General features: G+C 46.7%; 1 protein-coding gene across 1 annotated transcript in view; it reads left to right on the forward strand.

Moving 5' to 3' along the window:
• Positions 1 to 511: 511 nt before the first annotated feature.
• Positions 512 to 12055, forward strand: part of LOC126238820 (uncharacterized) — a 114506-nt gene continuing 102962 nt past the window's right edge. Inside the window, exon 1 of the mRNA XM_049947814.1 lies at positions 512 to 630. Within this exon, the coding sequence (XP_049803771.1) occupies positions 550 to 630 (81 nt within the window). The 5' untranslated portion in view covers positions 512 to 549. The remainder of the gene's footprint in view (positions 631 to 12055) is intronic.

Below are 12055 nucleotides of genomic sequence, written 5' to 3' on the forward strand. Positions count from 1 at the left end.
GTTCTTTGAAATTGGAATTGTTATATTCTTCTTGAAGTCTGAGGGTATTTCACCCGTCTCATACATGTTGCACAGCAAGTGTAAGAGCGCTGTCATCGCTGGCTCTGACAAGGCTGGGAGTAATTGAGAAGGAACTTCTACTCTCGACGCCTTGTTTAGACTAGTTTTTCATTGTTACGTCAAACTCTTTTCACAGTATCATGTCTCACATGTTCAATTTATGTACGTCCTCTTCAGCTCTCTGTTATGAAATAATATTTTGTTGTATTATAATCAAGTAAAAATCTGTGAACATACGTAATCTAAGGATTCCATACAGTTATTACGACACATTTCGTACTAGAAAACATCACAGACCACAGTTGCCATTAATTTTCGCACAGCTGACAATTGCTGGAGAACAGGAAGAGGAGGGAGACCACGTCGTACAGATATGAGCTTCAAGGACTGGACGTTAGTTAACCGCATTTAGCAGAGCAGGCGGCCACGCGATCACGCGAGGCTGCGGCCACAGCAGAGCAGGGAATACGAGCTCCAGTCGCGTCCAGCATGGAGGCCCGGGCGCTGCTCGCATTGGTCGCTGTGGCCAGCGCCGCCGCCAACCTGGCCTGTGCAAACCTCGCCCTCGTTGTGAGTCTCCACCATCCTGCTTTATTCCACCATGCGATGCGCCTACGTCGTACCTACATTCGCAATTTACGTCAGTCCTCCCTCCTAAGGTTCTTCAGTCCAGTTCTAAGCAACATTGCCATCATCTAAAGTCACGTAAATTGTGATTACTATAAGCGTGATTCTTGTTCCTTTGGGGTAATACCTACTTATTTGGCGTTTTATATTTTCCGGCACAAGTTCCTACTTGAGAAAAAAACTGATCAATAAACTGTAATGCACTTACCATTTGGTGGATAATCCTGATCGAGATAAACCAAAAACTATGGTGACGTAGGAGTAGAAGCTCGACAAACCAGAGAAATTCTGTGTTTAAGAAACTAAGTGGCTGCAACTGACCCGTTATTGGACGTGATGCTTTGTTTCAAAAATAATGCGTAGGAAATAAAATTAGATTTTGTCGCTGTCACTCTGCCACATACAAATACTGTTAAGGTGTGTTTACACCCGTGCTCCTTGCGCCTAGTCGGCGTGCGGCTGTAACTCGCCCCACACCTAAGTAGAGGCGCCCAGTGTGAACACTGATGTGAATGGAATCACTCGCATGCACATTGTTTGCGAAGAGGCATCAAACTACGGGCCTCTGCTTGCGTGTGAGGCAAGCACAGTCGCACGGCGACTGAACGCAAGGCGCGCAGGGCTAAACGCAGCTTTAGTGGCATATGCTCATGTATTTAACAGTAGTGGAAGGAAATGTGTTGTGGCATCTTGTTGCAGTCTTATGCCACTAGATTTGTGAGACACGGTTGGAACAAATTCCTGATAATCGGCTAACTTAGGTTACCTATTAACTGAAACATATCTGCCAGTGGTATATCGGTCACACCATGAAACTAAATGAGTGTAGCCGTCTTTGGATATTTGTCCCATGTTAGGTGGTATAATCTTGGTTCCTTACACAGTGCCGGCCGGGGTGGCTGAGCAGTTCTAGGCGCGACAGTCTGGAGCCGCGCGACCGCTACGGTCGCAGGTTCGACCCCTGACTCGGGCATGGATGTGTGTGATGTCCTTAGTTAGGTTTAAGTAGTTCTAAGTTCTAGGGGACTGATGACCTTAGAAGTTAAGTCCCATAGTACTCAGAGCCATTTGAGCCTTACACAGCGATGTACACTCCTGGAAATTGAAATAAGAACACCGTGAATTCATTGTCCCAGGAAGGGGAAACTTTATTGACACATTCCTGGGGTCAGATACATCACATGATCACACTGACAGAACCACAGGCACATAGACACAGGCAACAGAGCATGCACAATGTCGGCACTAGTACAGTGTATATCCACCTTTCGCAGCAATGCAGGCTGCTATTCTCCCATGGAGACGATCGTAGAGATGCTGGATGTAGTCCTGTGGAACGGCTTGCCATGCCATTTCCACCTGGCGCCTCAGTTGGACCAGCGTTCGTGCTGGACGTGCAGACCGCGTGAGACGACGCTTCATGCAGTCCCAAACATGCTCAATGGGGGACAGATCCGGAGATCTTGCTGGCGAGGGTAGTTGACTTACACCTTCTAGAGCACGTTGGGTGGCACGGGATACATGCGGACGTGCATTGTCCTGTTGGAACAGCAAGTTCCCTTGCCGGTCTAGGAATGGTAGAACGATGGGTTCGATGACGGTTTGGATGTACCGTGCACTATTCAGTGTCCCCTCGACAATCACCAGTGGTGTACGGCCAGTGTAGGAGATCGCTCCCCACACCATGATGCCGGGTGTTGGCCCTGTGTGCCTTGGTCGTATGCAGTCCTGATTGTGGCGCTCACCTGCACGGCGCCAAACACGCATACGACCATCATTGGCACCAAGGCAGAAGCGGCTCTCATCGCTGAAGACGACACGTCTCCATTCGTCCCTCCATTCACGCCTGTCGCGACACCACTGGAGGCGGGGTGCACGATGTTGGGGCGTGAGCGGAAGACGGCCTAACGGTGTGCGGGACCGTAGCCCAGCTTCATGGAGACGGTTGCGAATGGTCCTCGCCGATACCCCAGGAGCAACAGTGTCCCTAATTTGCTGGGAAGTGGCGGTGCGGTCCCCTACGGCACTGCGTAGGATCCTACGGTCTTGGCGTGCATCCGTGCGTCGCTGCGGTCCGGTCCCAGGTCGACGGGCACGTGCACCTTCCGCCGACCACTGGCGACAACATCGATGTACTGTGGAGACCTCACGCCCCACGTGTTGAGCAATTCGGCGGTACGTCCACCCGGCCTCCCGCATGCCCACTATACGCCCTCGCTCAAAGTCCGTCAACTGCACATACGGTTCACGTCCACGCTGTCGCGGCATGCTACCAGTGTTAAAGACTGCGATGGAGCTCCGTATGCCACGGCAAACTGGCTGACACTGACGGTGGCGGTGCACAAATGCTGCGCAGCTAGCGCCATTCGACGGCCAACACCACGGTTCCTGGTGTGTCCGCTGTGCCGTGCGTGTGATCATTGCTTTTACAGCCCTCTCGCAGTGTCCGGAGCAAGTATGGTGGGTCTGACACACCGGTGTCAATGTGTTCTTTTTTCCATTTCCAGGAGTGTATTACAGTGGGTAGCTGCTGATGTCACACAGGGAAGATTGGATTCCATTCACCTTAGCAATTTGTATTGGGGCACTTATAAGCCTACTCTTGATTCTATAGTTGTCGTAGCGCTGTAGTGCTTATATCTAGCGTACCAGTGTTGTATGAGAGAGAGAGAGAGTGAGAGAGAGAGAGAGATTCGGTTCTATTGTGTGTTTTACCTCTTTGTGATCTGTTTGTGCCAGTGTGTTTTTTGTTCTTCTGTGTTTGACTTAGATGAGCGGGTGCTGGTATCTCTTTCGTTAGAGGTTCCGTTGTGGGGGAGAACTCAGGATACCCTTCGCTGGTGTTGTGGGCTACAGTACGTGTTGGCTGTAAGTATTCGTATTTGGGTCGCCTGGTTAATCATGGTCTTGTTGTCAGAATTTTTCCACGTCCGATGGGTTAGTCAGGATGTGTCTTCTGAAGTTGGCTCTTACTCTGGTTTGTCGTGTTTGCAGTGGTTCCAGTCCAGTAATGCAGTTTATGTCATTACAGGGTGTAATTGCTCGGGAGTTTTGTGAGGCTTTCAGTCTATGCTACTGATCTTTGTATGCCTGCTAAGGGATCTGAGGCATATTCTTTTAATGTTCTTCCGTATGTCCTTTATGTGTGTGTGGTTATTTGGTCATGACATACCATAGTCGTCCTTGAACCAGTCTTACGAGGTTTGTCGAGCATGTAAGTTAGGTGCATTTTTTCAATTCAGTTGTATGCCCACGAACACGCCAAGGAACCTAACTGTCGTTAAGTCTAAGTGACCTGTCCCAGAGTGTCATCTGTATGTCATCATTGTTCCGCTGCCTTTTTTTGGTCAGGTGTCGGTGTCTGAACAGGATTGTTTGGGTCTTGGATGGATACGGCCGAATCCTCCATCTTACCACTCGATCTTCAGGTCGTTGTAAGTAGGTCGGGTTTTCCGTTGTGTAGTGGTTGTCCTAAGCTCTGTACGAGGTTTTGTCAGCTTAAGGTTCTACTGTCTGTGCGCGAGTTATTACAGTGGACATGTCGGCAGTATACATCGCGTTCAGTAGCGGGGACATGACGGGCACTCCTGCCTATAGTGTGCATTCTCGGGATGTTGCGCTGGAGACATTTAGCTTGCATATCCTGTTTGAGATGTATGCTCATATATGACGAACAATTCTATTCAGGAGTTCCATTGGTCTTGTTCGTTCTGACGGAGCTTGTCAAAGGCACGTTCTGTGTCTAAAAGACCTTATTGAAGTCGTTTATGATTCCGTCGGTTACATTAATCAGCGGGTCATTGGTAGAGTGATTGTGCGGAAAGCACGATTGTGTCAGCGGGAGGAGGTCTTTGACTTCTATGTGCGTCTTTAGGCACTCGGCTACTATTCGTTAATATGTCTTTGCTATACTTTGAGCAGAGACATCTGGTCAGTCCTTGGTTTGTCGAAGTTTGTTATCATGATTGTCTTTCTTGTCCTCTGGCTGGTCGGTATGGTCTCATTTGTCAGGCAGTAATAGAAGATAAGGGAGAGGATGAGTGTTTTGAGATGTGTTGGGGGCTTTCTGTAAATGTATTCGTTTTGTGTCATTTTTTCCAGGGGCTTAGTTCCGTCCAGAGGGTGTGGTCACTCTCTGCGCTATTTCGTTTTCCACTTGCAGTTTGAAGTTTTCGTCCACTTTGTTATTTCGTGGAAACAGGTAGGCCTGGTGTAATACCTGTTTGAAGGCTTCCACCTGTTCCGTTTCGTCTGTTGCTGGTTTGCCATTTATCAGTAATGTAGTTTTCACCTATTGTCTTTGGCCTGTCAGCGTTTTGAAGCGCTTTCAGAACCTGCGACCCTGTTCTGTATTTTAACTGTCTACATGTCTTTGTCGGTAGACGGAAACGATTGTTTTATACCTGCGTTTAGGCTGCTCCTCCGGCTTTTAAAGTCTGCATTATCGGTTAATATGATTTGTTTGTATAGTTTTTCTCTGTCGTATTAGGTTGTGAGTGTCCTGGGGAATGGCTTGTCTCCAGGTTTATAAGACAATGATGTATGGCCGCCTCGAGTCTTCTCTAGCCTGTTGAAGGTCATCGTCGTCTGTTGTGACTATAGGGAGCGTTGGCTTCAGATGATATCTTTGTATCTGTTCTAGTCTCTGTCAGTGTATGTTTGTACAGTCCGTCTTGTAGGCAGCTTGTCTGGGAGTTGTGTGGCAATAGTCGCGAAAAGGATGGGAAGGTGGTCACTTGAGATGGAATGGCCGATGCCAGGTTCAGTCATTTCGTCGCTAATATTTGGGCTCTGCTATATGTGGTCTAGTGCCTAACATCCATGAAGGCAGATGAAGGTCCGGTGATTTACTGGGAATCTACTGATTGGTTCTGTTGTCATCAGTTCGAAGAGTCGGTGTCCGTTGCCGGTTTCTGTCAGCTAGCACTTGTCTTCTTGCGTTTAAGTCATCTAGTATTAGGTTTCTATTGAATATAGTTAGGTAACATAAGCACTGTGTTGATAGGGGCCTCCCTGGGGATTTTGAATACGAACTATGTTAAGGACGCACCTGCTCCTGTCTCTTATTTGTAGTACGACGCCTTCCATGTTCTCAAGTACTGCCAGTAGAGGGATTTCTTTGTGGCTATTGAATCATGTGGCCACTCCACAGCTGCCGTCTTTTCTATATTTCTGAGAAGTGTTGTATTTTAGGAAGTTGAATTTGTTCCTGGCCGTTATCCACGTTTCGACGATTGCTGCAAAATGAACATCACCCTGATGTAGTGTATGTATCAGCATTGTACCTTTAGTCCTCACTCCGTGCGTATTGACAAAGGCGAAGTTTAGACTTTGTGCATCAGCCATCGCGATCGTGCTTACGGGAAAGGGGGGTTACAGGGGTCACGGGGTTGTTTACTTTCTGTATGTTGTGGATTGTGTCATTTTGGTGTGTGTGGCTGTGTGTGTGTGTGTGTGTGTGTGTGTGTGTGTGTGTGTGTGTGTGTGTGCATGTCTGTGTTTGTGAGCATTCGCGTTTCAGGGTGCAGTTGATACCTTATCGTATGTGTGTTTTATTTCGTGTTTGTGCACATACGGAGTCATTTCAAAGTATTTGCCTTGTAGAGTGTCCCAGAGAGCTTTGACAGCCTCTCCTAGATCTTGAAGTAGGTGGAACAGTACTGTGGCGACCTCCTGTATCTGGAATACACAGTAGCTCGTATATCATCTCGATGGGGGAGTGCCTCGACCGCTGTGGCCTCCTTGGGTCTTTAGAGATATTTGTAGAAGAGGGCGGAGTGGGGATCATTGCAATTGGCGCATCTATTTTCTTCTTTTTGGTTGCAGCAGAAGAGATCATACTGTCCACAGCATCTTCGACACTTAGTTTCCTGCACGTATTTGTTGTGTTTGCAAATGAAAGGCACCTACCACATTGCGCTGGTTTAGTGGCAAGGGGGGTCCCTTGGTTGTTTTGCTACGTGGCTGAGTCGTTTATTTCTCTGTCGTCTATGCGCTATGCTTTGTTTACTTTAAGGCCCCATGGAAGCAGTTGATTGAGCACTGAGTCGTCCGATGTGCCTTGGGGTATGCTTTTAAGTATGAAGCTCATTACGGGTTTATTAAGGCGTAAAATTAACGATCTCCTCGGTTACGGGTCCAGTATTTATACCTACGCTCTTCCCCCTTCGTAGCTCGCGTCCAGTCGTCCCGTCTGCGGTCCACTCCCGCCACCAGCGTCGTTGCGCGTTCCCTCTTCGGTCCGGAACACCTCTGTGTGGGCTGGCGATGCGTTTTCGGTCCGCTGTGGAAGTAAAGCACATGAAGAGGCTGCAAACAGTGCATAACAAAGCTCTCTGGCTCTCCACCGGCCACGACATTTCAGCACGAGGCAGCTTTACGAAGTCACGAGACTCCCGACGCTGAAGTGACGCATCCGCGATTTCGCCACTACATTTTACGCGTCAGCGCGGACCTCGGCTAACCCGATGGTCAGGGGACTGGGAAACGGCTGCGGTGCCACCTGTTCTCTCTGCGGTTCTGTCCTGTTAGAAACATTCTCGGGCCGTCCTTCTTGAGGCCGCTGTGCCAGGCTGAGCTCTGTTGTTTCGTCTTCGGTCCAATGCACCCGTCTATGCGACTGAGTCCCGCCTTCAGTCCGTTGCAGTTCCAGGTTCCACTGGGGTTCCAGCTGTTCTCTCTGCAGTTCGCTCCCGCTAGAAGCGCCCTGCTACGTTCCATGTTCGGTGCGGTGCACCTGATGCTGCATCTGGGGATCGTTTCAGACGTCCATACATTCTGTTCATCTTTTATAGAGTTCTACTGCTGTCCCATTGCGTTTTCAGCATTTGCAGTTGCAGATCCCATGTGTTGCTGAGTGGGTACACTGTGTCACGATTCATCAAGTTACTCGTCCCCTGTATCTCTGCAGACGCTCTTATAATACTGTCCCATTATCGAAGGCTTGTGCCAGATCCCTCGTTTCATCAGAATTCGTAGACTAAGTTCCAGACCGAGCTCACAATGTAATGGCTGACTTAGTTGCTTGTCTTAGTCGGGTGTGCCTCTGATGTCCACTGTTGGCCAATGTACAGCATGCCACATTGGCAAGATACATAATAAATTCCCGGTTTTCGTAGTCCGAGGTTGCTTCACATTTCCCAGTACCCCTCTTGTTTTGGTAGGTGGACTTAACACATACTTAATATCGTCCTTCCACAAGATGTTGCTGATTGTGGCAGGGTAGATACTCCACAATCTTTTCTTCAACTCACTCTTCTTCTGGATAGTGTGGCAGGGTGACTGGTTGAACGTTCTTCCGAATCTGTTTGGCAGTGCATCCATTCTTGCAGAACAGTGATCATAGATGCTCAGTTTTTGTCGCCAGGCTATCTGGATCTGACAAGGTGTGTCCTATGTGGACCAATGACTCTGTTATTCTGCACCGGGTGGTGACAATTGCTGACTGGCGGGTATAAATCCATGTTTGTAGGTTTGAGGAACGCACTGGGGTCAAAGAAGCCGTCTGCTTTCCTTTTGATAACTACATTCAGCAACGGCACCTGGCCATTCGTTTGGTAACTACCGGGTGATCAAAAAGTCAGTATAAATTTGAAAACTTAATAAACCACGCAATAATGTAGATAGAGATATAAAAATTGACACACATGCTTGGAAGGACATGGGGTTTTATTAGAACAAAAAAAGCAAAGTTCACAAAATGTCCGACAGATGGCGCTGGACAGCAAAACGTCAGTGAATGTGCATGACAATCGTGTATAAAACGAGCTGTAATGAGATAGAGAATCAGATGCGCCAGCAGTCGTAGCATGTTGACGTTACCTGAAAAGGCGCTTTTAGTGAAGCTGAATTATCAGAATGGGGAATGTGCTGGTTCAGCGTTACGATCCTATCACCATAGGAAGGGGATTCTAACGGGCAAAATTCCGTTGACAAATGCAGCTGTGGCGAGAAAGATTTAGAAGTTCGAAGCCACGGGTTGTTTGGACGATAGACCCCGTAGTGGCCGACCGAGCCTAAGTCGTAATGCTGCTGAGACAGTTCAGGAAGAAATGGAGAATGTAGCGGGATCGTCTATGCACGGGGAAGTCAGCGCTCGTGCAGTCGCACGTCGCACCGACATTCCATACACTACTGTTTGATTGGCACTGAGCCGTACCCTCCGATGCTTTTTTTCTTCGGTCATCAGTCTACTGACTGGTTTGATGTGGCCCGCCACGAGTTCCTTTCCTGTGCTAACCTCTTCATCTCAGAGTAGCACTTGCAACCTACGTCCTCAATTATTTGCTTGACGTATTCCAATCTATGTCTTCCTCTACAGTTTTTGCCCTCTACAGCTCCCTCTAGTACCATGGAAGTCATTCCCTCATGTCTTAGCAGATGTCCTATCATCCTGTCCCTTCTCCTTATCAGTGTTTTCCACATATTCCTTTCCTCTCCGATTCTGCGTAGAACCTCCTCATTCCTTACCTTATCAGTCCACCTAATTTTCAACATTCGTCTATAGCACCACATCTCAAATGCTTCGATTCTCTTCTGTTCCGGTTTTCCCACAGTCCATGTTTCACTACTATACAATGCTGTACTCCAGACGTACATCCTCAGAAATTTCTTCCTGAAATTAAGGCCGGTATTTGATATTAGTAGACTTCTATTGGCCAGAAATGCCTTTTTTGCCATAGCGGGTCTGCTTTTGATGTCCTCCTTGCTCCGTCCGTCATTGGTTATTTTACTGCCTAGGTAGCAGAATTCCTCAACTTCATTGACATCGTGACCATCTCTCCTGATGTTAAGTTTCTCGCTGTTCTCATTTCTACTACTACTCATTACCTTCGTCTTTCTCCGATTTACTCTCAAACCATACTGTGTACTCATTAGACTGTTCATTCCGTTCAGCAGATCATTTAATTCTTCTTCACTTTCACTCAGGATAGCAATGTCATCAGCGAATCGTATCATTGATATCCTTTCACCTTGTATTTTAATTCCTCTCCAGAACCTTCCTTTTATTTCCATCATTGCTTCCTCGATGTGCAGATTGAAGAGTAGGGGCGAAAGGCTACAGCCTTGTCTTACACCCTTCTTAATACGAGCGTTCTTGATCGTCCACTCTTATTATTCCCTCTTGGTTGTTGTACATATTGTATATGACCCGTCTCTCCCTATAGCTTACCCCTACTTTTTTCAGAATCTCGAACAGCTTGCACCATTTTATATTGTCGAACGCTTTTTCCAGGTCAACAAATACTATGAAAGTGTCTTGATTTTTCTTTAGCCTTGCTTCCATTATTAGCCGTTACGTCAGAATTGCCTCTCTCGTCCCTTTACTTTTCCTAAAGCCAAACTGATCGTCACCTAGCGCATTCTCAATTTTCTTTTCCATTCTTAAGTATATTCTTCTTGTAAGCAGCTTCGATGCTTGAGCTGTTAAGCTGATTGTGCGATAATTCTCGCACTTGTCAGCTCTTGCCGCCTTCGGAATTGTGTGGATGATGCTTTTCCGAAATTTAGATGGTATATCGCCAGACTCATATATTCTACACACCAACGTGAATAGTCGTTTTGTTGCCACTTCCCCCAATGATTTTAGAAATTCTTATGGAATGTTATCTATCCCTTCTGCCTTATTTGACCGTAAGTCCTCCAAAGCTCTTTTAAATTCCGATTCTAATACTGGATCCCCTATCTCTTCTAAATCGACTCCTGTTTCTTCTTCTATCACACCAGACAAATCTTCACCCTCATAGAGGCTTTCAATGTATTCTTTTCACCTCTCCTCTGCATTTAACAGTGGAATTCTCGTTGCACTCTTAATGTTACCACCGTTGCTTTTAATGTCACCAAAGGTTGTTTTGACTTTCCTGTGTGCTGAGTCTGTCCTTCCGACAATCATATCTTTTTCGATGTCTTTACATTTTTCCTGCAGGCATTTCGTCTTACCTTCCCTGCACTTCCTACTTATTTCATTCCTCAGCGACTTGTATTTCTGTATTCCTGATTTTCCCGGAACATGTTTGTACTTCCTCCTTTCATCAATCAACTGAAGTATTTCTTCTGTTACCCATGGTTTCTTCGCAGCTACCTTCTTTGTACCTATGTTTTCCTTCCCAACTTTTGTGATGGCCCTTTTTAGAGATGTCCATTCCTCTTCAACTGTACTGCCCACTGCGCCATTCCTTATTGCTGTATCTATAGCGTTAGAGAACTTCAAACGTTTCTCGTCATTCCTTAGTACTTCCGTATCCCACGTCTTTGCGTATTGATTCTTCGTGACTAATGTCTTGAACTTCAGACTACTCTTCATCACTACTATATTGTGATCGGAGTCTATATCTGCTCCTGGATACGCTTTACAATCCAGTATCTGATTTCGGAATCTCTGTCTGACTATGATGTAATCTAATTGACATATTCCCGTATCTCCCGGCCTTTTCCAAGTATACCTTCTCCTCTTGTGATTCTTGAACAGGGTATTCGCTATTACTAGCTGAAACTTGTTACAGAACTTAATTAGTCTTTCTCCTCTTTCATTCCTTGTCCCAAGCCCATATTCTCCTGTAACCTTTTCTTCTACTCCTTCCCCAACAACTGCATTCCAGTCGCCCATGACTATTAGATTTTCGTCCCCCTTTACATACTGCATTACCCTTTCAATATCCTCATACACTTTCTCTATCTGTTCCTCTTCAGCTTGCGACGTCGGCATGTATACCTGAACTATCGTTGTCGGTGTTGGTCTGCTAACCGCGGGACTGCTACGGTCGCAGGTTCGAGTCCTGCCTCGGGCATGGGTGTGTGTGATGTCCTTAGGTTAGTTAGGTTTAAGTAGTTCTAAGTTCTAGGGGACTTATGACCTAAGATGTTGAGTCCCATAGTGCTCAGAGCCATTTTGTTGGTCTGCTGTCGATTCTGATTAGAACAACCTGATCACTGAACTGTTGACAGTAACACACCCTCTGCCCTACCTTCCTATTCATAACGAATCCTACACCTGTTATACCATTTTCTGCTGCTGTTGATATTACCCGATACTCATCTGACCAGAAATCCTTGTCTTCCTTCCACTTCACTTCACTGACACCTACTATATCTAGATTGAGCCTTTGCATTTCCCTTTTCAGATATTCTAGTTTCCCTACCACGTTCAAGCTTCTGACATTCCACGCCCCGACACGTAGAACGTTATCCTTTCGTAGATTATTTAATCTTTTTCTCATGGTAACCTCCCCCTTGGCAGTCCCCTCCCGGGGATCCGAATGGAGGACTATTCCGGAATCTTTTGCCAATGGAGAGATCATCATGACACTTCTTCAATTACAGGCCACATGTTCTGTGGATACACGTTACGTGTGTTTAATGCAGTGGTTTC

The sequence above is a fragment of the Schistocerca nitens genome, chromosome 1 (assembly GCF_023898315.1).
Source record: "Schistocerca nitens isolate TAMUIC-IGC-003100 chromosome 1, iqSchNite1.1, whole genome shotgun sequence".
Taxonomy (NCBI): domain Eukaryota; kingdom Metazoa; phylum Arthropoda; class Insecta; order Orthoptera; family Acrididae; genus Schistocerca; species Schistocerca nitens.